Source organism: Ustilaginoidea virens, chromosome 6 (assembly GCF_000687475.1).
Source record: "Ustilaginoidea virens chromosome 6, complete sequence".
In the NCBI taxonomy this organism is placed as follows: domain Eukaryota; kingdom Fungi; phylum Ascomycota; class Sordariomycetes; order Hypocreales; family Clavicipitaceae; genus Ustilaginoidea; species Ustilaginoidea virens.
The window spans coordinates 2,167,061-2,193,620 of record NC_057321.1 but is presented as its reverse complement, the minus strand read 5'-3'; the positions used below and the strand labels follow the sequence as shown (position 1 = coordinate 2,193,620).

At 58.8% G+C, this 26,560-nt stretch overlaps 11 protein-coding genes across 11 annotated transcripts; 7 read left to right on the top strand and 4 right to left on the bottom strand.

Moving 5' to 3' along the window:
* Nucleotides 1–1,137: 1,137 nt before the first annotated feature.
* Nucleotides 1,138–2,822, top strand: UV8b_07508 (uncharacterized protein; the record flags this gene model as incomplete). Its single annotated transcript, XM_043145005.1, has 2 exons — nt 1,138–1,383; nt 1,512–2,822. The coding sequence occupies 2 exons, from the start codon at nt 1,138–1,140 to the stop codon at nt 2,820–2,822; spliced, it is 1,557 nt and encodes a 518-aa protein (XP_043000940.1).
* An 851-nt stretch (nt 2,823–3,673) lies between these two features.
* On the bottom strand, nt 3,674–4,992 carry UV8b_07507 (uncharacterized protein; the record flags this gene model as incomplete). Its single annotated transcript, XM_043145004.1, has 3 exons — nt 3,674–4,613; nt 4,701–4,825; nt 4,894–4,992. 3 exons carry the CDS (start codon nt 4,990–4,992, stop codon nt 3,674–3,676), a joined length of 1,164 nt encoding a protein of 387 aa, XP_043000939.1.
* Nucleotides 4,993–6,084: 1,092 nt separating this feature from the next.
* UV8b_07506 (uncharacterized protein) lies at nt 6,085–7,129 on the top strand (the record flags this gene model as incomplete). Its single annotated transcript, XM_043145003.1, has 3 exons — nt 6,085–6,285; nt 6,367–6,600; nt 6,701–7,129. 3 exons carry the CDS (start codon nt 6,085–6,087, stop codon nt 7,127–7,129), a joined length of 864 nt encoding a protein of 287 aa, XP_043000938.1.
* Nucleotides 7,130–8,061: 932 nt separating this feature from the next.
* Nucleotides 8,062–10,351, bottom strand: UV8b_07505 (uncharacterized protein; the record flags this gene model as incomplete). The annotated part of the gene is made up of 6 exons (XM_043145002.1): nt 8,062–8,213; nt 8,344–8,835; nt 8,915–9,161; nt 9,236–9,363; nt 9,457–9,680; nt 9,786–10,351. The coding sequence occupies 6 exons, from the start codon at nt 10,349–10,351 to the stop codon at nt 8,062–8,064; spliced, it is 1,809 nt and encodes a 602-aa protein (XP_043000937.1).
* A 2,637-nt stretch (nt 10,352–12,988) lies between these two features.
* Nucleotides 12,989–13,937, bottom strand: UV8b_07504 (uncharacterized protein; the record flags this gene model as incomplete). Its single annotated transcript, XM_043145001.1, has 2 exons — nt 12,989–13,397; nt 13,552–13,937. 2 exons carry the CDS (start codon nt 13,935–13,937, stop codon nt 12,989–12,991), a joined length of 795 nt encoding a protein of 264 aa, XP_043000936.1.
* A 1,327-nt stretch (nt 13,938–15,264) lies between these two features.
* Nucleotides 15,265–15,875, top strand: UV8b_07503 (uncharacterized protein; the record flags this gene model as incomplete). The annotated part of the gene is made up of 3 exons (XM_043145000.1): nt 15,265–15,459; nt 15,525–15,614; nt 15,771–15,875. 3 exons carry the CDS (start codon nt 15,265–15,267, stop codon nt 15,873–15,875), a joined length of 390 nt encoding a protein of 129 aa, XP_043000935.1.
* A 2,453-nt stretch (nt 15,876–18,328) lies between these two features.
* On the top strand, nt 18,329–20,151 carry UV8b_07502 (uncharacterized protein; the record flags this gene model as incomplete). The annotated part of the gene is made up of 2 exons (XM_043144999.1): nt 18,329–18,777; nt 19,122–20,151. 2 exons carry the CDS (start codon nt 18,329–18,331, stop codon nt 20,149–20,151), a joined length of 1,479 nt encoding a protein of 492 aa, XP_043000934.1.
* A 484-nt stretch (nt 20,152–20,635) lies between these two features.
* UV8b_07501 (uncharacterized protein) lies at nt 20,636–21,417 on the top strand (the record flags this gene model as incomplete). Its single annotated transcript, XM_043144998.1, has 2 exons — nt 20,636–20,834; nt 20,867–21,417. The coding sequence occupies 2 exons, from the start codon at nt 20,636–20,638 to the stop codon at nt 21,415–21,417; spliced, it is 750 nt and encodes a 249-aa protein (XP_043000933.1).
* A 635-nt stretch (nt 21,418–22,052) lies between these two features.
* On the top strand, nt 22,053–23,114 carry UV8b_07500 (uncharacterized protein; the record flags this gene model as incomplete). The annotated part of the gene is made up of 2 exons (XM_043144997.1): nt 22,053–22,143; nt 22,246–23,114. 2 exons carry the CDS (start codon nt 22,053–22,055, stop codon nt 23,112–23,114), a joined length of 960 nt encoding a protein of 319 aa, XP_043000932.1.
* A 552-nt stretch (nt 23,115–23,666) lies between these two features.
* UV8b_07499 (uncharacterized protein) lies at nt 23,667–24,635 on the bottom strand (the record flags this gene model as incomplete). The annotated part of the gene is made up of 2 exons (XM_043144996.1): nt 23,667–24,125; nt 24,216–24,635. 2 exons carry the CDS (start codon nt 24,633–24,635, stop codon nt 23,667–23,669), a joined length of 879 nt encoding a protein of 292 aa, XP_043000931.1.
* Nucleotides 24,636–26,129: 1,494 nt separating this feature from the next.
* On the top strand, nt 26,130–26,423 carry UV8b_07498 (uncharacterized protein; the record flags this gene model as incomplete). The annotated part of the gene is made up of 2 exons (XM_043144995.1): nt 26,130–26,271; nt 26,350–26,423. The coding sequence occupies 2 exons, from the start codon at nt 26,130–26,132 to the stop codon at nt 26,421–26,423; spliced, it is 216 nt and encodes a 71-aa protein (XP_043000930.1).
* Between the last annotated feature and the right edge of the window lie 137 nt (nt 26,424–26,560).

Sequence of the window (26,560 nt, the reverse complement as noted above, 5' to 3'; positions counted from 1 at the left end):
TACGTTCGTATTCGAGGGGGTGCATCACGGCTGCTGCTGCTGCTGCTGCTGCTGCTGCTGCTGCTGCTGCTGCGCCGTCCCCCGCACTCGGTGAGACACCTTGTCTCGTCACATTGTCGGAGCCGTCCTTGACGAGGCCTCGCTGATTCGTTTTTGACGACAAGAGGCGGGAAAAGGATGACATGTCTGCGTCATCGCCGTCGCTGCCTCGTGATACAACGCCCGGATGCATCTTTTGGCCTGCATTACTCCGTAATTGCTGCAATCCGCGCATCCTTGCCGCGAATGATTGATGCATCTCCTGGATTTGCGTCGCAGCCGCCATGCTCCCAGTAAATGCCTGGTCGACCTTGTCAGCTCCTTCGGCGACAGCACCTGTCTCACTTGAAGGCGATCCCGTCCATGGCCTCGCTCTCTGACTTGCTCATGCAAGGGCTGGCTCCCCGAAAGCGCCTCCGTTCGGATATCTCCTATTCCATGCCCCCGATGGCTGGTAGCGCCGCATGCATGCAATGCACGCCCTTTGCAAGCTCTGCTGTGTTATGGCGAGCTTTGTCTTTTGACTCGAGGGCCCAGCCAGCCCAAGTGGGCGGGGGCAGTAAAGCTGCAAGTACGAACCGTAATTCGATGAAGCTCATCTCCGGGGAAATTCCCCAAAGTTTATGGGAATTAAGCTCAACCTCCGTCTCCTTTGGCAAACCTTTGCCTCACTTGGCAGGCTTATTCACCCTGAAGCGCGACAACAACCTCGCTCACATTAACTAAACAATAACCTTACTCATATTAACCTGACAATATCCTCGCTTACATCAACTTAATAACAACCTCACTCACCTTAACTAAACAATAACCTTACTCATATCAACTTGACAATATCCTCGCTTACATCAACTTAATAACAACCTCACTCACATTAACTAAACAATAACCTTACTTATATTAACTCAACAATATCCTCGCTTACATCAACTTAATAACAACCTCACTCACATCAATTCGATAATAACCTCGCCTATATCAACTCGACAACAACCTCGCTCACACCAAACTCGACAACGACCTCGCTCACATCAACTCGACAACAACCTCGCTTACATCAACTCGACACTGCTGAAATTATCGAATTGAACCTTTACAATGGCGCAATCATGCTGCAGTGCAGGGCCTCGGAAGCCCGCACCCGGCGACAAGCTGGACTCCCACTTTGCACACGATGTTTACCCCGTCCATCTCCTTGACCAGCCTTCGGGCATGCGGCAGATGCTGACGACCTGGGTCATGTGCTTCAACGATGTGCTCGACGCCGCACAGCTGCACGCTTGTCTGTGTCAGTTGCTGGAGATTGGTGACTGGAGAAAGCTCGGTGCTCGCTTGAGAGTAAAGGTAAGAAAATTTCTCACCCCCCCCCCCTTTTTTTTTTCCCTTTCTTTCCTTCCGTCCTTCTTTCTTTCTTGTTGAACGAACCTGCTGTTTGTCAGGATTTACGCGGCTGACAGTTGTGGCTTTTTCAGCATGACGGATTGTTGGAGGCATATGTCCCCAAGGCTTTCACGCCCCAGAACCCAGCTTGCCTCTTTTCCCACGAACGGCTCCTTGACCAATACATTGCGGCTCATCCTGCCGGGAGGCACTTTACCTTGCCCCGCACACGCGCCTTCACCCAGACGTTCCCGCCGAGCTGCCGTCGGGACCTCGCTCCCCCGGGGTTTCCCGCCACGATCAAGGATCTCATCCGGCGAAATCTCCCGCTGCTATCGCTCCATGTGCTCTCGTTTTGCGACGCGACCGTGGTAAATCTGTCGTGGCCGGAGAATCTCATGGACAGCGCCAGTTTCAAGGCCCTCCTGGAGAACTGGTCGCTGGTGGTGGCCGGGCGAAGCCAAGAAGTCGCCTTGGTCTTTGGCCCGTATAGAGACGTTCTCGGGGAACTGGTCCAGAAGGCAGAGGAGAAGAGGACTCTCAAAACTGACGACGCGGGCTCGTGCCGATGCCGCCTCCCGGGATGGTGGCCAAGGCGGAACCTGCCACCCAAGGAGCGAAGGATGGTGTACATCCCCAAAGACATCTACGAAGACTTTTTGAACGAGATCCGCGACGACATCTCCCGGCTGGTGGACGACGACCAGCGGCCCCGTACGGCCATCAGCGACGCAGAAATCCTCCTCGCCTGGCTGAGCAAGCTGCACGCGGGGGGCGCCTCCAAGCCCCGTGGCGTCGTGGCGCGCAACATGGTCAATCTGCGCCACCACATATCGTCGCTGCGAGATCCCTCGGGCGAGTACCTCCAGAGCCTGATGTTTCCCATCCGCTCGAGGCTGTCAGCCCGAGACGTCGTCGAGTCGGTCGGCAAAATCACCCTCATGCACAAACGCACCATGGACCGAGAGACCCGCGAGGACAGGCTGCTGGCCATGGCCAAGTCGCTCTTGGAGGACGGGGCGCGCGGCAAGAGAGTGTCGAGGGCCGCGCGGGACTCGAGGTCCGCCCACATCGACTACAGCAGCCTGGCCTCGCTGCGGCTGCTGTCGGCGGCCGACTTTGGGCCCGCCGTGCTGCACTGCGGCAGCCTGGAAAGTCGGCGGTACAACCCGCCGGGGACGCTGGCGACGGCCTACTGCGTGCAGGTGGACGCCCGGCCTACCGAGTCGGTGTGCCGCGTCCTGGGCAGGGACTCTGGCGGCCACTTCTGGATGTACGGCCAGCTGGAGCCCAAGGTCTGGGTCCGGCTGGAGGAGGAGCTGTACAGGCTGCAAAAGTGCGTCAACTCGCTCACGTCGGGCGGCTCGGTGCGCTTCTCCAGCGGCCCGCGGACGCGGGCCTGAAGATGCTCCCAGCCTTTTTTTTTTTTTTTTTTTTTTTTTTTTTTTTTTGGAGGAACTGGCACCTTGTGTGGCTGATGTTGAGTCGGATTTGGATTTTGCTACTGCTTGGAGCTTTGCTGCTTATTTCCTGGGCGCGGGCGGGCGTACGGGCGGGCGCATATTTGGCGATGGCAATGGGTAGAGCCTGGCTGGGCTTCCCCTTGATTTGGCACCCTTTGAAGTGCTACCTGGTTGCGAGCGCGTGGCACGTTTTTAAGCCTCTTGTTGACTGGCCGAATCTACCTAATTAATGTAGACTCGAATAAAGAAAACGATAAAAAAAAAAACATCGGCGCAGCAAATGGCGCGCAAGCGCCATGTCTTTCCGCGAGATGGGATGGGATGAGATGCGACGTGACGCGACGTGATGCCATGTGCTCAAGACTTTGTTCACGGACGGGGAAGCAACCGCTGATGCCGACAGCGGCATCGCCAACAGCGGCATGAGCAAATGCATGGTCAGCGGCAGCACCGGCATTACCGGCGCGGCACCAGGGCATCGTCCGGTTCACGGATCAAAACCACAATTTTTTAAAATCAAGTCTATATGTATCCAATCCACCGTGGTGAGCAAAGGGCGCTTGCAAATAGTCATACGACGGGAAAACACGAAAAATCTACCCAGCCATGCTTGCGTTCAGAATCCCCTGCTACAGCGTTGGATCATGACGCCACGCTTTGCGTTCAGAATCCCCTGTTACAGCGTTGGATCATGACGCCACGCTTGCGTTCAGAATCCCCTGTTACAGCATTGGATCATGACGCCACGCTAGGTCGCGATGCCGCTCTCGCTAGGTCTCTTGTAGCGTCCTTTACGCGTTCCCCTTGAGCTTGCCAAACGAAAGGGTCGGGTTATACGCCGCGGGGTCATGCGACCCAAAGTCCCAGACCGTGTAGAAATTTTTGAGAAACGGGGTGCCAATCAGCATGAGGTTGTCCTCGTTGGACTCCAAAAACGGCGGGAAGCACGCGTCCTGCCTGTAAGCAAAGCCCGGCCGGGCCAGCTCGTCCCCCGTAAGGGTGAGCTTGGAAACAGCGGCGGTGTCCGGGCCAAACTCAAAGGTGATGGACCAAGACGAGTTGAACTCGCTGCAGAGGGGAGTGTGCTCGTGAGTCAGCAGCTTGGTGTAGTTCCAGCCCATGGCCGCGTAGACGGCCTCGATGGTGCCCTTTGGCACGTACATGTTTCCGGCGCCGCTGTCGAAGATGGCGGAGCTGCTGCCAAACGACACGCGGCTGGCCGACGAGGAGGGGCGCCCATGCCTGCCGGGGGTGTTGCTGCCGGACGTGGTGATGATCATGCCGGGCGTCGTGCTGCGCCACATGTCGAACTGGCCGTTGCGCTTGACGATGGGGACGGTGACCATGGGCCCCTTGACGAAGCGCTTCTCCCTCGAGTCGCCGAGGGTGAGCAGCCCGCCGTTGGGGGTGGTGTCCTCCTTGCCGTTGACGACCATGCCGAACCGGGGCTTCTTCAGCTTGGGCAGGAGGGTATGCATGACCGTCTCGATGCCGCCTTCCGTGTAGGACGACTGGAAGGAAAGACCGACGAAGCCGTCGGCGGGGAGGTTCCTCCAGGTGGACGTGTTGGCGGCCATGAAGGTCTGTTCCCACGTGCTCTTGCCGTCGGAGAAGACGTCCTTGGCGGTGGGGCCCGTGACCTTGCCGCCGTCAATGTAGCCGATGCTGGAGGACGGGCCGGTCAGGAGGCCGCTGGACGAGGCGCTGACATTGTAGAGCACCCTTTGGTAGCTGGTGTTTTGGGAAAGAAGAGGTGCAGATTGTAAGCGAGAGTCGGGCCCTGCGGCTTCGGCTTGCTTGGGTTTGAGGCTTGCTTACCCGGAGCTGTTGGGGCAGTCCTGGGGGGTGCAGGAGGAGCTGGCGACCCAGGTGGCGTCGCTGCCGGTGTCGAAGAGGAGGCGGTACGACTTGGGGGGGGTTCCTATTTTTGCCTCGATGACGGGCTGGGAAGCGTTAGCAGCGGTTCAACGGAAGCAAGTGACGATGCCTGGTGTTTTTCTATGGTACTTGCATAAGAGTTGTGTTTGGAGACGGGAAAGTCGAGGACGAGTCCGCCTGCGATGGCAGGGGAGACGGCAACGGCAGAGAAAGCCCACAACGGAAGGAGCATGGCGGGGTGCTGCAGCCAAGGAAACCAAGACCGAGTGTTCTTTCCTTCTTTTTGGGGGCGTTCAACCTTTGACGATGGTGTGTTTTTTCTATGGTTTAAAATTCTTTCTCTTTTTTTTCTTTTCTGCCTTGCCGTGATGGTCCGTTTGCTCCTCTTTCCATGCCCAGCCGTGGTGGGCATGTCGGTCCATTTTGTACTCTTGCCTTGGTCGGTCCCCGACCGACTTGACGTGATATACGTATCTGTGCCATGCCCCAGTGGAGATGGGCTTCCCTCGTGTTTTTTTCCCGCCACAATTTTATTCTGCGGGCGGAACTGGGCCCCACGCGGCGCTCTGCACCGCCGCAGCCGGTTGGCGCAGGTTGCTGCTGCCTGCCTTGTTCCCCCCTGCGGGAGCCCGTCGTATTCGCAACGCCATCTGTCTTTGGCCCCGCGGATAAAGGCTCTGGCGCTGTTTCAGGGTCCACCGCCGCCGTCATCCGCCGCTCGTTTGACCCGTGCCGGACTCGAAAGCCGAAGCAAGGTTCTGGTTGCCCTCGCAGACTCGACAAGCGTTTTTCGTCTGGTTGGTTGCCGCGGGAGCAAGGCAAGGCGGCCTGCCCGGGCGCAGCAGGCAGGTCGTCCCTCTGACGGCCGCAGCAGCCTTGCCACGGGCTTTTGTTTGTTCCTTGCAGCTGCGGGCCCGTGGGCCGCCACCGCCCGGACGGCTTACTAACGGGCTGGCGTCGCAGGACAATGCGGGTGACGTCATCCTCCGTCATCCTGCTCTGCCCGAAAGCCACCGGGGCCTCCAACTGTCCGGCAACTCCGGCCGCGTGTCGACGGACCCGGGCTGTTTGCCCCCAAGGCCTCGTCTCGTGTCTGAGCCGCGCCTTTTGGGGCCTGCGAGCCAGCAAGGCCAGGGGGTTGTTCCATTGAAGCAAAGCAAGAACCGAGGGCCCCACGGGTCCTGCAGGCGGGCCCGCAGCCGAACCAATCAGCAGCGAGCGACAACCGCCCAAAAACAAACATCATCGCCAACTTCGTCGTCCACCACTCCATCATCACCCATCACCCACCGCCAGCCCCGTCGCCACTCGCTCATCCTCCGCCATGCCCGACACGTGGCTCGCCGTGCCCCCTCCCGTCCGCACGCTCTTCCAGCGCTTCCCCCTCGTCGTCCACCCCGCCGAGCCCCTTCCCGCCCGCGCGCCCGACCACCCTCGCCGCCGCCCCAAGCTCCACGTCTTCGCCACCGACCACGACGCCCTCCGCGGCCTCCCCAGCTACAACCCAACGTGTCTCAAGTGGCAGGTAAAAAAAAAAAAGATCGCCCGACCTTCCCCCCGTCCGGCGCAAAGCAACCCCCCCTAAACCGCCCGCTTTACGCTCTAGACGCTCCTCCGCATCGCCCGCATCCCGGTCGACCTCGTCCCGTCCAACAACCACGCCTCGCCGTCGGGCGCGCTGCCCTTCCTGCTCCCCGCGTCGTCCGACCCCCGGCCCGACATCCCCCTCACGGGACGCCGAATCCTCCACTACGCCGAGAGGCACTGCCCCCAGGCGGCCGCCACCCCCCGCCAGGAGGCCTACCTGTCGCTGCTGGCGCAGAGCATCCGCCCCGCGTGGGTGCGTTTCCGTCGTTCCCGTTCCCGCTTCCTTCTTCTTCATCATCCTTTTTTACTTCCCCGCGGGCGCCCCCGCGCCCCGACTGACCGGCCCGCCGCAGCTGTACACGCTGTACGTCGACCCGACGCACACGGACCTCCTCGCCCGGCTGTACCTGCCCGCCGCCCGGCCGACCCGGGGCCTGCTCCTCCGGTCGCTGCGGTCCGCCGCCGCGGACGAGGTGCGCAGGACCACGCGCCGGCCGCTGCTCCAGCCGGAACCGCTGTACGCCGATGCCGAGCGGGCGTTTGCCGCCCTGTCGGCGGTGCTGGGCCGCGACGAGTGGTTCTTTGGCGCCCGCCAGCCGGGCCTGTTTGACGCCGACGTCTTTGCCTACACGTACCTGATTCTGGACGGCAGCCTAGGGTGGCGCGGCGACGCGCTGCGGGAGTGCGTCTCCAAGTGCGGCAACCTGGTCAGGCACCGGGACAGGCTGTTCCAGAGATGCTGGGGCTGGAAGGTCGGGCATGATGATGATGATGCAGTTTGACGTCCCCTGTCGAGCTGTGCGACAGCCCGGCGTCTTCTGGGGATGCTGGGGAGGATGAAGAGTACACGTCACTGTCGAGCTGTGCGACAGCCGGGGTTTCCCTGGGGGATGCTGGCTGAAAAGAGGTCATTCCTGTCGAGGGTGCAACAGCCAGAGACGAGATAGATGCTGGCTGGAGAGTCCGCCCTGTCAAGCTGCCCACGATGGCTGTCGACGAGCCGGTCCCACCCTGGGAGAATGCGCACCGTGGCTGCATGGTGCTCTGGCTTCCTGTACACTAGTCATTACCTGGCTGAATGCCCGCCTGCCTGCCTGTCTGAATGCCTGCCCACCCAGGCGGGTTCGCGCGTTTCACCTCAAGACCATGGACTGCTGCATCGCACACCCGCCCCGTGGTATGATGCCTCCATAACCCTCATACGTCGCTGTCCCACCCGCGCCGTCCATCCCAGCCGGCATCCCGAGTTGCAGTCCTGCATGTTGTCCGAGACCCTCGCCCCCCCAGGCCGCTCAAGCCCTCGTGCTCCCCCCCTCCGTCGCCTTGCCAAACTACCCACGCTGAACGGCGTCACACCACCCTGTCCAAATCCCCCCCCCCCTTCTCCCGTCAGACATCCCCCCGAGACCGACCACCGCGCCAAAATGCAACCTTGTCGCAGATTGAAAGGAAGAAACGGGGGAACAGACAAAACAGACGAGCAGGGCGGGGCATGTCGAACGAAACAAAACAAAATAAGCAAGACAAGCCAAAGCCAGCCGCCATGAAACGCCGTCCAGGTTCGGATGAGACTTAACGCAAATGCACAATGCGCAACAGGAAACCCAACGCCGTGTTCGGCTACGGCAAGCCCCAAAGGAAGAAAGATAAAAAGAAAGAAGGAAGGAAAAAAAAAAAAAAAAAGGCCCGGGAACGTTGGGTGCAGCCGCTCCCGTCACAGAGACGGCAAAACTTTGATACTGTCAAGTACGTCCTGCACCGAGACAAAGGCGCCCGGGCCGCCGTCCGTCCTCAAATCCTCGAGCAGCACGAGCGACTGGGCGTAGAGTTTCTCCAGCGCCGCGCGCGAGGATTTACCCAGAGACGCTGCCATCGTTTTTGGGTTAGCTCAATGGGCTTCTCGGCCGGGACAAGGGTGAAAAGGGATGGTAATTGCCCCTTGGGGGGGGCTGGGACTGCGCCTGGGGCTGGCACTCGGACTCGGACTCGGACTCACACAGGATTGCGGAGTTGAGCTCCTCGGCCACGGCGACTCTGCCGTTCCGGTCGAGCAGGTGGCTCACTAGCGGTTCTTTGAGCGGGTTGGCGTACGCTACCAAGCCCCAGATCTCGGTGAGCGCCTTGCCGACGTCCTTTCGCGCGTCGTCGGTGTACTCGGCGCTGAGGGTCTTGCCGTACTCCAGCATTTGCTGCTCCAGCTTCTGCAGCTCCGAAGGATCCTGCGCGTCTTCGTCCAGCGCCATGCTGTCGGTCCAAGACGCGCCGTCTCTGCCGCCGCCGTCAACATCCATGTCCTGTCCGTAGCCGTTGCTCCCCTTGGCATCACCACCCATGCGCAGCTGCGCCGCCGTCCTGACCAGTTCGATAAACTTTCGACACCGCAGTTTGAAATACACCTGCTCGTTTTCCCGGAACACTTGCGGGTAGTAGGCGTTTGTCAGCTTCAGGGCCCGATCGATGTCGCCTTCCAGGATGGCTCTCCGAATGCCTGCCGAGTGTGTTAGGCAACACGGAAAGTAGCAAGCAAAAAAAAAAAAAAAATAAAGGGGGGGGGGCACAAAACCAACGCTGTCTGTTATTAGCGTCTTCGTCATCTTTAATATTGATGCCTTCAACGGGGACGCTGGGGTCCAGTCTCAACGCTTCCTTCTGTTGCTTAATGTCCTCGGCAAACGCGCGGGCTGAATCCACGTAGCCGTCATGCTGCAGAAACTGCAGGACCAGCGCTTGCATGAGATCTGTTTCGCTTAGGCCAGGCTCGAGCGTCGAGATGTCGGTGTTTTCTATTTCTGCCCGAATCTTGGCTCGTTGCTCCTGTGACCCAAGTCAGCAAAAGCCCTCGCCGTCGCGGAAGAGGAAAAAAAAACGCAAGGGGTTAAGAAACTTGCCCTCATCATATCGTCAATGTCGTATACAAACGGCGTCTGGCCGAAATTCACCGATACTTCTTCGCCAGGTTTCTTAAGACTAACGGCAGGATATAACTTGGACCGGGTGACATCATGAAACGCCACACCTGAACAAACAGAAACATGCGTAAGCAAACGCCAAGCAAAAGGGTTCCCCCCCCCTTGGGCAAAAGCTCTCGGCAACATGGCCATTGTCTTACCGAGTTTGACGCCGTTCTTGGTAAAAAACGCCGTGTGGTCGCGAAAGTTGACGCCGCAACCGATGACATCTCCCGCATTGAACGAGGGGCCGAACAGCTTTCCGATGTTGTGGCCGGTAAAGGAGCGGCCATCGTCACCGTGATAGGCCCAGGATTCGGGTTCCCAACCAATAGGGCGCGAAGTCGATGCATTCTTTGTCGCGAACCCGACGGCAATCGTCGTGCTGCACGTGCACGGCCCAGTTAGCTTGTTCTTGTCATTCTCGCAAGTCACCCTTGTTTATCACTGCCGACAGCTGAAGGCGGTGGCACGTTGGGGTTTTACGTACTCGTCACGTTTGCCGTATATAATGCTGACCTCGTAGTAGTAGATGCCGCATTGAGGGGGCATGTAGTGATCTGCCCGTACGGCCGAGGCCTCATGGTCGCGCTCGTGGGGGCTCCTCGGCGCGGTGTACTTTACCGAACGACCGTCTGACAGCAAATCGATACCGCCGAACATGTCATCCTTGTTCCACCGCGATGGTAACGGAGCCATGGTGTCATCTTCCTCAAACGGAGGGGGCCGCTCGATGACGCTGTGTGACATGCCGCGATGCGAGCCTGGGGGCAGGGCCTGGTGATTCAAGCCAGGCGTCTTTGTAGCGGCCCCGTTGGACGTTGATGGCTTTGTTTCTCTCAGAGACTGCAGCTTGGAGCGGTGTGCCTCCTTCAACTTGCGGACATATGTCGAATCGGACAGATACGAGGGAACGAAAAAGCCGTCGTCGACGCCCAGCTCCACGCCGTCGGCGTCGATCGGCGCCATGAACATGTTGAAGCCGCGGGAGAAGGACGGCAGATTGCCATTCTCCCTCCATGCGTTGCCCACGGAGCTGTTTGCTGTGCCGTCCATGCCGACGCTGTCGCCTCGCGGTGCCGCCGAAGCGAAACTGGAAGCCGGGCCAAGAAGGAGGCCACCGTTTGCGCTTAGAATCGACGTGCGGGCCGGATGGGTGTAGAAGTGGGAAGTGGAAGGGGGGCCTGCCTCTGTTTCTGCTCGGCGCGCCCGATCAGAGGTGTAGGTAGTAGCAGGTCGGGTTTGTGAGCGATGGGAGCTTCCAGTTGACGATTCTGAGTCTGAGAAGCCAGATGAGCCATGCTGCTCCATACCAACCAAACGGAAACGGCTCCCGGGGTAGAGAGAGGAGGGGGGCGGGGGGGGGGAAGGGAGTGCAGGGGTGTAGGGAAGAGAGTTTCAGCGTGCCTGGAGGTTGAGAAAAGGTCGGCCACTGCGGGAATCGGGGCAAGGAGCGGCGAGGTGTTGGTCGTTGGTGGTCGTTGGAGAGGACGGTGTGTCGATGTCGATGTCGAGTGTCGTTGTCGAGTGTCGTTGTCGAGTGTCGTTGTCGCCTGTCGCCGTGTCCGTCGTTGAACGATCTTCAGGTGCAGCCCCTGTCAACGGCAGACGACAAGACAGATCCAGGTTGCTCCGTCAGCGGCAAGCAAGGTCAAGCTCAAGCCCAAGCTCAAGCCAGGCAGCTCCAGTGCCCCCTTGCGAGAAAAAAAAAACCGGGTGCGATTTGGGTATCGCAGATCGTTTCGGAAGGATGGTTTCGGGGTGATGCAGCAAGCTGGAAGAGAGGCCTGGCCTGTGGGGGTGACTTGCTTGCAGGGAAGGCTGGTGGTGAGCAGCGGGCACTGTGTAGCGTGTCGCGTGTAGACTGATGCGTATTGCCTACCTACCTACGGAGTAACCTACCTACCTCTCGGTAGTGGTATATGTCATGTGTATCGTGTAGCGTGTAGCGTGTAGGGATGGATCTCGGATGCCTTGCTCGATCGCTTTCGCTCGCAGTGAACGGAGAGGGCGAAGGCGGAGCTTGCATCATCCGAGTCGTGCGCGTAAAGGGCCGGCCACCAGACCGGGGGGAAGGGGGGCATGGGATCACTGAACAAGCCTGGGGCTTGGGCTGCCTGGTACCGGGTACCTACGCGCTGGTACCTTGGATCACTGGTTAGGAGCTGGAGGTCTTGGTAGCTTTGACCTTGGGGCCCCTCGCCAAAGTGGGACCTCCCATTCCGCTAAGCGTCTGGTGCGTTTTCCTCCTTACCACATGCACCAAGCGATGTGTGTCGTAGTCCCGAGTTTTGGTCGGGCGCACGGAGAAGCTGGGCTGAAGAGCGATTCGCTTTCCTTGTTGCTCGATCAAATCCGCTGGCCCATAGCATCCGCCGTCCGTCCGTGGTTCATGGTTCGTGCTGTTTGCTGCGCAGCCCAAGTGGAGAGAAGCAGCGAGGCCTTGACGCCGGATTGGGTGATTCGTCCAACGCGCGCCGCACTGAACAAGCTGACTTGGGCAGTGGGCAGTGGGCAGTGGGCAGCACAAAGTACCGAGTACCGAGTACCGAGCACCTCCGTAGGCTGTTGACCATGCCAACCAAACTCTCACGTCTTCAGCCCGCAAGGGAGGGAACATTGATTGAATGCGAGGGGCCGGTCAATGGCCTGCTAGCAGCACGCAATCATACCCGTGTAATCGTGCTCATGGTTGGCGCGCTCCCATTGACTCCATCCCTTCAACCTTCCCTTCCCTCCCTTGGCCTTTGAACCCAGCTGCCCCCTGCGCGGCATGGTAGGTACTTTAGGTACTTGACTTGCACCAGCGCTTGGGTGGCTGTACCGAGCCCGTTGAGGGCTGGCGGGCGGTGCCTCCCGCTGTGACGACGCTGTACCTCCAAAGGACCAGATTCGACCAGACTGATCAATTCAACAGAGTTGAGTTCATGTTGACAGCAGCATGAGTGTGCGCCCCCAGGCGACATCACCTCTCCAGTCACTACCAGCACGGAGCACGGAGCACGGAGTACAGAGCACAGAGTACAGAGCACGCACGGAGCACAGGAGCACAAATGCATGGCAATTCCTGGTCATGCTGCCCTTGATCGCCAGCAGCAAGTACGGGCAAGGGAAGATTGAAGCATCACAGCGCCTCAGCATGCGTCAGCCGTGCGTCAAACCCCATGAATCGGCGCACAACATCAACCGCCGAGGCGCAGATGTGTGCCGACTTGATTCCGCAGCGGTGATGCGCTCGCCATGATCGATTCACGACTCGGCCCTCTCGAATTCTCAACATTGATGTACATGTATGGAAAAAAAAGCCCTTTGCAATGACCCTTGACTCCCCCATCTCTGCCCGCGTTTGTCCGCGTTTGTCCGTGTCTTGTCCATCAAAAGATGCCTTTTAAACCCTGAACCCCAAGTCCCAAGAACGCCAAAAACGACCCGTTGCCGCAATGCCAAAACACCACAAACACCCCAGTCAGTAATTAAAAAGAAAAAGAGAAGACAAGAAAAGAAAAGAAAATCAAACGTTGCCAGACAAGGACGGGTCCGCTGGCCACTTGTCCAGCTCACTGGAACATGGTCCAGGAACCACATCATCGTAGCAGGGCGCAATCTGCATGGCATGACCAGCGGGACGAGGGCTGGACCGTCAAAAACATTTCAGCTCTTTGGGTCAGGCCAGCTGCGAGGCAAGCGACCGGCCTATGACGCGGCTGATACTGCAATAGGAGCTGGTGAAGAGGCGTTGATGCTTGGCACGCTGTTGATGTCGACGTCCCCCCCGCCATTGCTGTGGTTGGGGCTATTTTCCTCCTGCCCATTCGGCTTGTTCTCTTTGCTGCTGCTGTTGTCGGCGGAAACCGAGGCGGCTCTTGATTCCGAGTTCTCGTCTTCGGCAGGTCTCTTTGGCGGAGCAGTCCAGCGATGAACTTCCCACACGACCCCCGTAAAGCTTTTCAGCGTGAAGCCGCCCCGGGCCCATTTACGGCATGGTTTGCCTGATCTGTCGAGCGCCCGAAGGCCAGCGTTGATGGCTCCCTGGTTCGCCTTTGGGCCTAGTTTCGCAGCTTGCATTCTGGCGACGGCACCGTGGTCTATTGTACCATCCTCTCTGCAAGGTCATCCAAGTTAGCATCGGGAGATTGAGTACAAAAAAGAAAAAAAAAAAGGGGGGGGGTTTCCCCCCGGGGGACGGAGAGGAGGGAGAAGAACTGCCGAGTTTGAAGCTAGCTCGATCCCAGGCCCGTCATGGTAGGCAAACGTACAATCTGGGTTTCTTCTTTGGTCCTGGTTTGCCGCGAATTTTGGGCGCGCCATCGAGCGATGCGGCAGATCGTTTCGCACCCTTTTTCCGGCCGTCAAAGGGCGGCGGCATTGATGGAGTTGCCGGGTTCTCCTCTGCGGCTGGTGTCGCAGCGGTTGAGTCGGTAGCAGGATCCCCATTAGAGACACCTGACGCGGCCTGGTTGGCAGACACTGCGGGTGAAGAAACGGATTCCTTGGTTTCTGCAGACCCTTTTGATGCTGGAGATTTGGACTCGGAAGAGGCAGGCTGCAACAGTTGGCGCAACCGCGATGAAGAGACTTTGAGGGTGACTACCAATCTTGGCTTGCCACCGGATTTGCGTCGTCCATCACCCTTGGAAGCCATGACTGATGGCGTCGGATGGCGTCGTAGAGATGGGAGGTGACGACGGGTTTACGGTCAAGACTTTGGTAATCTTGAAAAAAGAAAAAAAATGTGTAAAGAGAGGGAGAGAGAGAGAGAGAGAGAGAGAGAGCTGGAGTAGATAAGAGAAAAGAGTGAGCGTTCAAAGAGTAAGCGGTTCCAGTCGAAACACCCGGTACGATTTGGTGGTCAGGAATTGAGGGATGCAGGAACAAGGGATCCAGTTGGATGACGCCTAGGCAGTTTAGGTTGAAGCAAGACGCGTGGGTGGATGACGAGGAACAATCATTGACGAGAGAGTTTTTTTGGGTTGCTGTGGACACGGTTCAGAGTCCGAGGCCCGACGATAAGGTTTGGCACGCACTGTAGTGCTCTGAGCCTGGTTGCATCAGCTCGAGCCAAGGCGGGATCACGGGCGTTCGGCAGGCTGGCGTGAGATCGGGGGATTGGCAGCAGCGAGCGGGCGGTGGTGGTGATGGCGTCGCGGGCGGTGATGGAAAAGGATGATGGGAGAAAGGGGGTTGGGGGGGGGGTGAACAGAGAGCGGAGGGGATTTTCATTTTTTTTTTCCGGGAGGGGCCTTGGGTTGTCTCGTAGGTTTCTGGGGCCTTGGTCTCATGCTCATCAATTTTTGGTGCCAAAGGCGGCGCACAAGAAAATGGGTAAAGGTTCTCTGGTCTTCGAGGCCGGCGCATCCCCAAGACCAACAGGCAAAGGGGGGTGTGGGTTTTGGGATGTTCTTTTCCCGCTTGCCGGCCCTGCTTTGGCATTGAGCCACATCCGCCCAAAGGGGCCTAGCTCGGGTCCGCGACCCCAAAAAGGGGCGCGCATTATCCATGCCTCCGGGGGGCTGGCCAATCAGCGACCAGAGCCGTCCCAGCTGTGAATAGCATCGCCGCAGCAGCAGCAGCAGCAGCGGCAGCAGCGCACAACAAACCAGCCCAAACAGCCCAGCAACGCATCGGGCAGCTCCGGCCAGCGGAAGCCACGCAGCGCCCCAGCACGGCCAGCTTGGAGGTTTTTCTGCCAGTTGTTTTGACATTTCACCAGGCTTTGCTTTACTCTTTGCCGGCCCTTGCTGTCCATGACTTCCTCACGCCCATCACCCCTCGTCTCACCATCTCCAGCGCCCGTCAAGCAGCCCCCCCCACCACCCGACGAAACCGCTGACCATGGTGCACGTTGACGCTCGATCAAAGGCTCCGCTGTTTCACCCCGATTCCAATCGCGACGCCCATCTTGCCATCAGCTGAATGCCGCAGATGGCCCTCGCGTACTGTGCATCCATCTCGCAACCTGGCTCGCTCTGATGCGTTCGCTGACTGCGGGTCGATGGCTGTTCAACAGCGATGGCCGACGAGAGACTGGCGACTTTGACGGGCCGCCATCCATGGATCTCGATGGACAAAAGATACAAGCTAGTCCCAGGCGGCGGGCGGACACGTTGACGCAACTGCTTTCGGAGCGACTGGCGCTACGGCCGACCATCAGGCCCCCAACACCAGTAACGACACGATGGTTTCGATCATCCTCCGGTTGTTTTTTTTTTTAGTATCTGTATTCTTCAAGACAGCTGAGCCCGCTTTGAACCTGCGTCTCCATTCCGACTTTATCCAAGTGCCCATTCTGCGGTTTGCCATTGTCGACAAGGCATCCTCCGTACGCCCAGTACACATCTGTGTTCACGTTTGGCCACGTCGAGTGCAATAGCTACGTTTATATGGCATCCCCGCCTTGCATTTGCTCCGGTGCGTGGCGCGCGCGCGGGCTGCTGCTTGTTTGGCCTTGGACTGAGCTGGCACCGCAATCCTTCAGGCGTTGGAGCCCAAGGTCGTTGATATTGCGCCGTTTGGAAGTTTCATTATTGATTCGGCCGAACTACTGGGGATGAACAAGGTGAGAGGTGAACTGCATGCTTGATTGAGCCTTTTCCTGTCCGGCTTTATTGCTGACTTTTTGCATGCTGACGCCAGTATTCGCCGTGGGAGCATTTTTGGTCAGTATCCCGACATGCTGCGCCATCTAGTTCTTGGTCCTGGAAGAAAAGGCCTCGCAGCCAATGGCGACCAGCAATGAGACTTCTGATCTGCGTACGCGGGGGCTCATCGTTGTTCGAGTACTCTGTCAAGGCTCGGTGTGCATGCGAGGTAAGCGGCTCTGAACGCGAACAAGAAAGCAACCCCGGGCAGCGTCAGCACCTGGCAGCCTCCGTTACGTTACGCTGAGCGATGCGATGCGGCTCATCCTGCCTGGGCTCTCGATGCGACACATTGCTTTACGCGACACGGTAACTGAGTACAAGGTCGCCGGCCGCATGGGCAAAACCGGCGCATCGATCTAAATATCGACTTGGCTGGACTCGAGTCCACCGCGTACCGGATCTCGCTTGATGCCAGCTACATGACATTGTCCTGAGCCGTCAAAGTACTTCAACATCATTTGCCTGGGATATGCCAACGAGCTTCATTTGCAGTTCTGGGGGCCAACCCAGGACCGAATTACCACGCCAAGGGGAGTGTTCCGAGGTTTGGATGGTACGACAGGATACGCTCAGCTCAGCGAGACAGTTGTCGAAATGCACGTAATAACACACCGCAAACCATTGTCAGGGTACAAGTCGTAGATTCTGCTTCTTTTTGCTCTCTCTCTCTCTCTCCTCTCTTATTACAAATTTTCTTGGAGCTTGAAGCGAAAGAATACAGACGACCTTTGTGCATTGGGCTGTCGGATCGTAGGTGAAGAAAGCTGCAGGTGGTCCGGATGCCTTGCTCGGTATTACCGAGGATGGCGTCTTCTATTCGCACCCTTTGCAGCTGGCTATCACGAGGCCAGACAAGATTCCACAAGCCTGTGAGAATGGCTGCCTACCGTCCCAGTTGCCGACTCGGAGCCAACGGGGCGAAAAGCGCCGTCGCAGCATGAGCAGAAGCTGGCTTTCAACAGCCTGGAGGTGAGGTTCCTACAAAACGCCGCCACTGCAGGCGTTCCTTTTGCAAGACGTTGTATCGGGGCATCTTGATCAAGTCACGACAGTGCGTTTTGCCCCGGGCACAAGGAAACGAGTAGCCACCCACGACTCTTTGCTCCGCGCCTCGCATGTTTGCGTGTGCGAGCTACTGCTCCTTTGACATGTACACCATGCGCAGGCACAAAGCCGCCGCTCTCGTTGTGCCGAGAGCAGGCGGCGAAGCGCAGCTTTCGTGCAACTTGACTCGCGGTTGTTCTGGCCTTTTCCAGGAGCAATGGGCTCGCCGTATTCCGGGACAGGCGCCGTGGCCATGACAAGCAACGCTCGGCAGCATCAAGACCCGACGTGCTGGGTCTGGACCGACTCGTCACCGGTGACGGCGGACACGAGAATCCCTTGGCAACGCGCGAAAGCTGCCCCAAACGCGGAGCGAGCAAGGTGAAACGGCCGAGACCGCCTCCCCCCCTTCTGGCGGTCCCCGAAATTGACGGAGAAGCCCACTTTTCCCAGCCAAGTTCCACGTAAACAAAAAAGTCCAGGTGGTTGCTGGCGGCCGGGTCCGATCATGGGCCCCCCCCCCCTCGTGGCCGGAAATGATTCCGGCCAATAGGCCAATTGCTATTACGGATGGATCATGCCGGCGGGGGGTTGCTGGGCTGGGCTGGGCAGAGTCGGCCCCTCGGCCAAGGGGTTCACGCGAGGCCGGCTCCTTTTTGGCTTTTCATCCCGGTGCTCGCTGCTGCCGTTCCTTGCCGAGGCGCTCCTGCTGTTCCCCTCCCCCTCCCCCCGGCGGCGGCGATTTTGTCCCCAACGGCCCTTGCTTTGAGCCGCCGTGCTCCGGGGCCGCGTGAACCCGGCTTCCTTGCACGCAGCGAAGCGACCTACCCGGACCAAGGAGGGGAGACGCGGGGACGCGGGGACGCAGGACCAAGAAGCGCCGCGTTTTTCCATTACGTATCAGCTTGCCTGCCGTCCTTCCAATGGCGAGCCAGGCGCTGGGTCCAGGCGCTCCGATGCTTCGGCGCATCGTGACCAGCGCCCCGCTCGCCAGGCCGGAATGCATTCCGGCCACAGGGTACTTATCGGCGCCGCGAGCCGGGCGAGCCAGCATCGACCATTTCCTTCCTCCTTTCTTTTATTTTCTCCTCACCTTCATCCGTCCACCGCTGGGTAACACACACACACATACGTCCTTCTGCTGCTGCTCTCCGGCATCCCTTCCCCCTCTCCCGCCACCGTCTTGCTTGCCCCCCAGCTGTGTAAAACACATAGACAGGGATACAAACACGCTGCTTGCTTGGCCTTTGCTTTGCTTTGCTTTGCTTTGCTTGCCCCCCCCCAGCCGTAGCCCCAGCCCCTGCCCTTTTGTCCTTGTCCCCCGTCCCCGCTCGCTTCCGCCGCCGCCATGGGCTCCGTCGCCGCGCCTGCCCCCTTCCACGTGCTGGACGATGCTCGTCCCGACGACCGGTCGCTGCCGGCCTTCATGGTGTCCACCACGCGCGGCTTCCTGCCGCGCATGGACCCCGTCGTCACGCTGCCCCCGGAGTTCGCGGCCCTCGAGTCGCTGCTCCAGCGCATGCCGGTCAAGACGCTGTCCGGCGAGCCGGGCCTGCTGGCCGGCAGCAAGCTGGGCGGCGTGGTGGACAGCGAGTTCCCGGACCTGACGGACCACATGGAAAAGTACAAGCACGACCTGCCCGTCATGAACGCCCTGTACCGCGACTACTCCTTCCTGGCGTCTGCGTACCTGCTGGAGCCTTGCCACGAGCGCTTCGTCCGGGGCGAGGAGTACGGGCTGGGCAGGCAGGTTCTGCCGAGGAACATTGCGCGGCCGATTGCTCGCTGTGCGGAAATGTAAGTGTTGCTTCGTCCGGGGGGGGGGGGGGGGGGGGAGAGGGAGGGCGTTGCTTGCAACGTCGCTTGCCATTCCTTGTCCCCATCCCCATGCCCTTCCTTGCTTGCTTGCGCATGTTGCACCACTTGCATGGCATGACTTGCATTGCATCAACATCACGTGCATCAACCTGCCTTACACTACACCATCATGCCTTACACTACACCAACATGCATCCCTTATCCCTTGCGTCGAGTCAACATCACCTTCAACCACTTATACCCTACGTTCCGTCAACTTCACCTGCACTCAACCCACACCCTGCATCCCGTCAACACCGCCTTCACCGACTAACATGCTCCAGCGCCGGCTTCCTCCCCTTCATGGAATACGCCGGCTCCTACGCCCTGTACAACTACCGTCTCGAGGACCCCTCCCGCGGCCTCGAGTACGACAACCTCCGGCTCATCCGCGCCTTTGAGCACGGCCTCGACCCAACCTCGTCCGAGGCCGGCTTCGTCCTCGTCCACATCGACATGGTCCGCAACTCGGGCCCCCTCGTCGCCGGCACCGTCAAGTGCCTCGACGTCGCCTCGCAGCTGTCCTCGCCGCTCGGCACCCCCGCCCAGCGCGCCGCCTTCAACCAGGGCCTCGGCGAGGTCCTCGCCGCCCTGGTCAAGATCAACGCCGTCATGGAGACCATGTGGGCCAAGTCCCGGCCCACCGAGTACACCAGCTTCCGCACCTTCATCTTCGGCATCACCTCGCAGAGCATGTTCCCCAACGGCGTCGTCTACGAGGGCCTCAACGACGGCGAGCCCCTGTCGTTCCGCGGCGAGAGCGGCGCCAACGACTCCATGGTGCCCCTCATGGACAACCTCCTGCAGGTGCCCATGCCCGACACGCCGCTGACCGAGATCCTGCGCGACTTCCGCAAGTACCGGCCCAGCAACCACAAGGACTTCCTGCAGCACGTCAAGCACGTCTCCGAGGCGCACGACGTGCGGGGCTTCGCGCTGGCCCTCGACAGGGCCAAGCCCGCCTCCGACGAGGAGAGGGACCTCGTGCGCGAGTCCCGCAGCCTGTGGCTGCAGATCCTGGACCAGGTGCGCGACTTTCGCTGGCGGCACTGGTGCTTCGCCAGGGAGTACATCCTCAAGAGGACCTCGCACCCCACGGCCACGGGCGGCAGCCCCATCGTCACCTGGCTGCCCAACCAGCTCGAGGCGGTGCTGGCCGAGATGGTCCACATTGACGAGCTGGCCAGGCGGGACGACGAGCGCGGTCTCGGCAAGGTGTGCGAGCGGGTCATGGAGGGCGCCCTGCGGCAGCGGGATACCCTGCGGAAGGAGGTGGAAAAGTACTGCGCCGAGAGGGGTGTTGCCCGGCCGTGAGTCACGGTGGGAGGTGGTAGTGGTGACGTCACTTGTCGTTGGGTGTTGATCCTTTTTTTTTTTTTTTTTTCGTCTGTCTTGATAGATTCCACGGTCGACGGTTGAATGGGGTGCTGGGTTGACTTTTGCGCGTTTGGTCGGCGGACAAGAGCTCTACTTATTAAATCAGTGTGTATCAATATCACGTATGTACAGTACAATCAGTGTCCCGGCAGGCGGGCGGCCAAAATCTTGAAGCGACGCACCGTGACATTATGATACAAAAAGGAGGCTTGATGCTTCGCTTTACCTAGCTTTGCTTAGATAGGCTCGGCGAGGCAAAGACGTGCTCAAACCCAAAAGCCCGTCGGCGTCATTCGACGACCGGGGTCTCGTCTCTCATCGGGTAGAGCAATACAAACCCGTGATTGGGGGCGCTTGACGTCGACGCGATTCAAGCATCCCACTGGCGGCGCTCTCGTCGAGCTCAACTCGGCGCTCAAACATGGCCTGGTCCCGTCAAGCTCGACTGGCTCCACAAACGAAGGCCTCCTTCGTGACGGCCCTCGCCGCCGCCGGCGCGTCGTGCGTGTCCGCCATCCTCGGCGGCACCCCCGTCCCGGCCGGCAAGTACCCCTGCCTGGTCAGCCTGCCCCGCGGGTCCAAGTGTCCCCTGCCGCGAGGCCGCCTGCTCCGGCGTCCTGGTGCGCAGGAACCTGGTCCTCACCGCCGCCAGCTGCGTGCACGACGCGGACCCAGCCCGACAGCCTGGTGGTCATCGTCGACCCCTCGGGCCGCATGCGCGTGGGCAACGGGCACCAGCGTCCGCGCACCTTGCCCTGGGTTGGGTACTCGTGGCCCGGGTCCTACGTCCACCGCAGCCGGGAGCACGAGGCCATCCTCGAGTTCGCCGTGCCCGTATTCAGCCCGCGCGTGTGCCGCAAGCGCGTGCGGCCCGTCCTGGCCGAGGTCGGCGCCGACAACTTCTGCGGCGAGGGGCGCGCCGCCGGCAGCGCGGGGCATGGAGACGGCCAGCGACATTGGCGGGCCCTTCGTGGTCAACGGCGCCGTGGTGGGCATCGCCTCCTTCAGCGCCGCCAGGGGGGGCCCGACTGCCACCCCGGCGTGGCGACGAGCATGTTTGAGCAGATGCGCTTCGTGGCCAACTCTTACGAGCGCAACGAGGTGCCGTATCCGTATCCGTATCCGTATCCCGAGGACGAGGTCGCGCCTGGAAGAGCGCGCAGGAGGGGCGCGAGGCGGGAGAGAGGAGAAGCCTGTGACTAAGGTAGTGAACAAAGAAAAAATAAGCTTGGTTCTGGTGCAAAGCAAAGCAAAAGTCGGTACGACGACGCGGGTTTCGTGATCCGGGCCGAGCTCGGTGGAGCGGGGTCTGGCCGTACGCAAGACAGTGCGTGTACTGTGCGCGCCTGGGATGCAACGTGGGGGAGTTTTTGTCTCTTATCGATGAAAGCAAGAGGGAATGCCAACGTACATACGTGCTCACCAACACCATTGTCTGCATCGGAAAAGGCCAAGAACCCAAAATAACGCACCCTTTTAAAGACCCGCTGACGCTATTTATACCCCAGGCACGCCCTGGACAGCCTGCCATCTCCCCGAGCCGCCTCCTCCGCCTCGGTTCAGCGCTCCGATCACAACCCCGTCTACGGAGCAGTCCGTACACAATAAACAATAGCAACGCCGTGCACGGACAAGGCTGACGATGCCGTCGCCCAAGCCCACGCCGCACTGTCACGCCCAGGCGAACCAACTGATAACTCGCCCGTTCCCATCGCGCGTTCCCATCGCCCCGTGCCGCCGCTCCTCTCCCCTTCTCTCCCTCATGTCATGCCTCACCGCCGCCCAGACACAATGACAAGAGCTGCTCCAGCCTGACCGGCTTCGTCCTCTACACCGACATGCCGGAGACTCTGCCGCCCACGTCGCCGGCACCAGCACCCGTCTCTGCATCCCTTCCCACCGCCAACTGCGGCGACTCCTACCACAACTGTACCCTCTTCTCCGCCGCGCCCTCCCTCTCCCCCCCTTTCTCCAAGTCAAAAACTCCCCTTCTAACCGTGCCATTAACAAAAAATAAAAAAAATAAAAAAGGCCTCGATGTCCTGCGTCCCGACCAGTGCTGCGACAACAAAAGCTACTGCTACATCAACCGGGCGAACCAGCCGCGCTGCTGCCCCCTCGGATCCAACTGCGTCGGCGACTCGCCCTGTCCCAGCGACGCATACTCCTGCTCCGGCCGCGTCGCCGCCACCGTCTCGCCGGGCTGCTGTGCTAGGAAATGCCCCCAGCCGACCTACTACCTCTGCGAAGCGGCCCTCGGCGGCAAATGCTGTCCCTACGGATCGCAGTGTCGGGCCGGCGGGAACTGCGTCCAGCGACAACAACAACAACCACCACCCCCCAGCAGCGTCTCGGCGCTCAACTGCTCTGCTTCCACGGCGCTCGCGTGCCTGGCGCCGTCCTCCGTCGCTGTTTCCGAGACGTACCGGCTCCCGCCGGGGGCAAAGGTAGGCCTGGGTGTCGGCATCGCCGTCAGCGCCTTGTCGGTGGGCCTCCTCATGGCATGCCTGGCGGTCTCGTATACCCAGCGGAGGCGTAGGGAACGAGTGGAAAACAGCGGCACTCGGACGGGGACAACGGAGCTTGTAGGCGCCGCTGTTCAGCCGCCGCCGCAGCTGCCGCCTCTGGGCGACCATCGTGGTCCGGAGGACTCGCACACGGACACCACTGCGCGTACTTGCGCTACGAGCATTGAGGGCACAGCGTTGCCATCGTCTGCATATTCAATTCGTCAGGCCATACCCGTCGAGATTTACTCCAAGGAAAAGAGGCTGCCCATCAGGTCCTATCCGCAATGGGAAATGGCGCCAGTCGATCCCGACGATGGCCTTAACGAGCTGGATGGCTCAAAACTCCCGTCTCCTCGGTCACCTACACCGTCAAGCGCTAGCCCTCCATAACGAGAGAAAAGCGTGAGCATGGCATCTAAGGTCGTAGGCTAATGTGTGTGTGTTTTTTTTGTCAACCCAACTTTCAGAGCTGAAAAGGAGAGAAATCTTTTGGCCTCTGCTTAATATAACGCCTGCCTATCTGTACACGATATTTTCCGTAATAAAATTCGTCCAATTGCATGTTGCTTGCCGTGAGTCGAAAAAAGAAATGCACTTGCAGCTTCAAAACTCCCCATTGTTACGTTCGACGCCAAAAAGGAAAAAAAAAGAATGAAAAAATTTCATCCATCGCATTAATGCTGATCAAAAGGCTGAAGATAAGGAAAGGCTAGGACAACAAAAAGCCAACAGAGAACGCAGAGGGTTCAGAAAAATAGTACAGAGTCATGGCTGCGTCTGGTTCCAAGTCAAATCAGTTGAGACGCGTCTTGACAATAAAAAAAAAAAGTGCATGTACTGTTGTCGCGTTTGGGCTCAAATCAAATCGAGTCGAGTCCGCATCATGGTGAAGAGAGACGAGGCACGTATAGTTGCGTCTGGGCCAAAGTCGAGTCTGGGTAGCTAGCAAATGGCTCCGCCAAAAGGAGCGCAATTCTTCAGGTCCTTAACAAGATCCTCGACATTGCTGAGGTGTCGACTGAGAAGTTCCTGCTTTTCCTGAGTTGACAGAGTCTCCAGGCCTGAGCTGTTGGTATGCTTGCGGCCCTTTTCGGCATTAAATGCTCCAGCCAGTTTGCTAGGGCTTCGCTGAAGCATGGCCGGAACAGAGTCTCGTTGGTCGGCTCTTGGTATCGATGGCGATTCGGGCATCAGGTAGCAGTAGAGGAACTCGATCAGCTTGAGCTTAACCTCACGCGAAGTGGTTCGCGATTTGAACAGCGAGGTGACTGTCAAGAGACCATCGAGACCTTCAAAAGTTCGTGTGTTGGTGGGCGTATCGATGAGGGCGACCACTAGAGTCAGCAGAGTGGCCGACTGGATTGCAGGGCAGTTGAAGGGTTCCAGCAAGTCGAGTAGAAGCTGGAAGCAAAGTCGAGGATTTGAGTTAGGCCTATTGTTCTCTTGTGCGACGACGTCGGGGGGTTCTTTGGGTTTGGATGGGTTGCTTACATTCATGTTCTGCTCCCTGGAGAACAAGGATTTGCTAGGCGGATGGAGCAGCAAAACACCTTGAATCAAGTCCAACGCGCTCAGGATGAGCAAATCGTTCTGCCCGTCACTTCCCTTGGCCATCAATCGGTCAAGGGTTCCGATAAGCCGCATGGCAACATTCCACTCGAATCCTTCCTGCAGCTTGAAGAATTCGCGAAAAGCCGGATCTTTGGACAGCTGCGCAAGATCCTTTCTCAGCGGGCTCACTGGCGTGCCTCCGTCGTCGTCCACAAGAGGTTTTGACTGCCGTTGCGCCGCTCTCTCATCCGACAAGCAAATCTGAGCCAACAAGCCTTCTACTTGACGCAGGCCTTTTCGAACCTTGGGTCCGTCATAGGATGAAAGGTTGTCGAAGGCAAGAGACAAAAGAGCTTCCATTGTGTTGTTTCTCTGCTTCGTATCGGCTCAAGGTGTCTCGCTTACGGGGCGGTACGGGGGATCGAGCAGCGACGACGGATAACAGCCCGTACACCTATGCTGACCCGGGGAATGCGAAAGCTTCTGGAAGAGTATTTTCGAGGGCGGAAAGTAAAAAAAAAAAAAAAAAAAAAAAAAGAAGAATAGAAGTAGAAGAAAAGACCAGAGCAATGAATCGGGACCAAGCCCGCAAGCGTGGGAGCGCAAAGGCGCAAGGCGTTGTCACAAACGGTCCAGGTAGGAATGCATCTGGAAAGGAAAGGATGCTGGAAAAGGAAAACTCCAATGGCTGCCGTGAAGGTTTTATGGTTGAAGATGAGAAGATGCAAAGGCGTCAAGGCGTTGTCTGAGTCCCAAGCATGGGTTGGTTCGAGGACTCCTGCCCTGCTCGTCCGTTTGCTCGTTGTGGTGGAGTGGGTCTGGGTTAAGGAATTGTCGTTTCCACAGCAACGAGGGTCACTAACCGATGCACGTGATCTGAAACGCATCCATGGAGATGTCTTGGCCATGACTGTGTACTCGGTACGGAGTTTATAGCCAAATCCAAATCCCCACGTTACCTTGGGTAAAATATAGCGTATAGTTAGTGCATGCATGTACGGAGTACGTGCATCCAGGCAGGGCGTGATGGGCCTGTGTAATCACTCATCAGCATACCATACTCCGTACTCCGTACCCCGTTCGTCATCCAGGGCATTCGGTGTGGCTTGGCCTATCAGCCGAGGGCCCTTTTCGACATTTACCTGGTAGGCAGCTTTCCTGTGCAGGGGTGTTTCAGGTGCCCTTGTACTCCGTACTCCGTAGACGAATAGAGGGTTCGTTCTCTTTGGTCCTGCTCACGCTTTATTCCTTCTCAGCCGCCCTCGGCAAAGACACACCCGTCCACCCGTCCTATGTATTTCCCCTTCTTTCCCTCAGGTGCAGCTGCAAGGAGGTTTGTATCAAACGCGGTGCCTCAGGCAGGTCTTGGCGAGTCTAGCACCACGCGCGCGAGTCAATATCGCCGTTTTATTCTCCGGAAACGTGGATGGTGGCACAGAATATGTCTCGTCCTTGGAAAGTCAAAAGTCTAAAAGTTTAGAGCATCTCGCTGCTTTCAGGCCGGCCTTGCTCCTTCCTGGTTGAAGCACGGGGAGTTCTTGCCTTGACAGCCAGCCCACTGCACCTGCCGGCCTGCCTGCACCCGGCTCGCCACCTGACCTGCACCTGGCCTGCACCTGACTTGCATCTATCTGCCTGCGGCCGCTGCACCGGCCTGCGACCAACCAGGGCTCTGCCCGCCATCCGCAGGTAAAGAATGTACCTATGTATCCATCAAATTCAAACTCCCCAAATCCCCACTCTGCTATATCATACACCTTCCTGGCCTATAATGAACCCATTTCTTGACACATCTTCCCCTCCCTACGTATCCTTACCCCATGACATATCAGTAGGGACCTACGGGCCGTTCGCATGACATTTGTCTGCGCGGCCTTTCCGTCGCTTGATACCCATATCGCGGCCGGGGCCCAACACCAAGCTCACATGTCACATGTCATGAGCTCTATACGGGTCCACCTGCTATCGTTGGTAAACTTGATCTACGACAAACAAGGTTTGAAGCTATTCCGTCCTTGCCAGTTCTCGAAATTGATGACCTGATTCCAACGGTCTCGAATCTCGCCACCCCTAGGATTTTCTGGCAAGCTTTCGGACCTTGGCGTCAACCTCCCCGAGATCGAAGCCCCTACTGCACTAGGATTCTGACTTCTTCAACATTCATTGTTACCATTGGTTTGCGCGTCATTACGAAAAGGGAAATTCTGCGCTTCCTCGGGGCTTGCCCCTCCACTCTTTACGATTCAGCACCTTGCACTATTCTGTTCCCGCGAATCGCTCCCGCA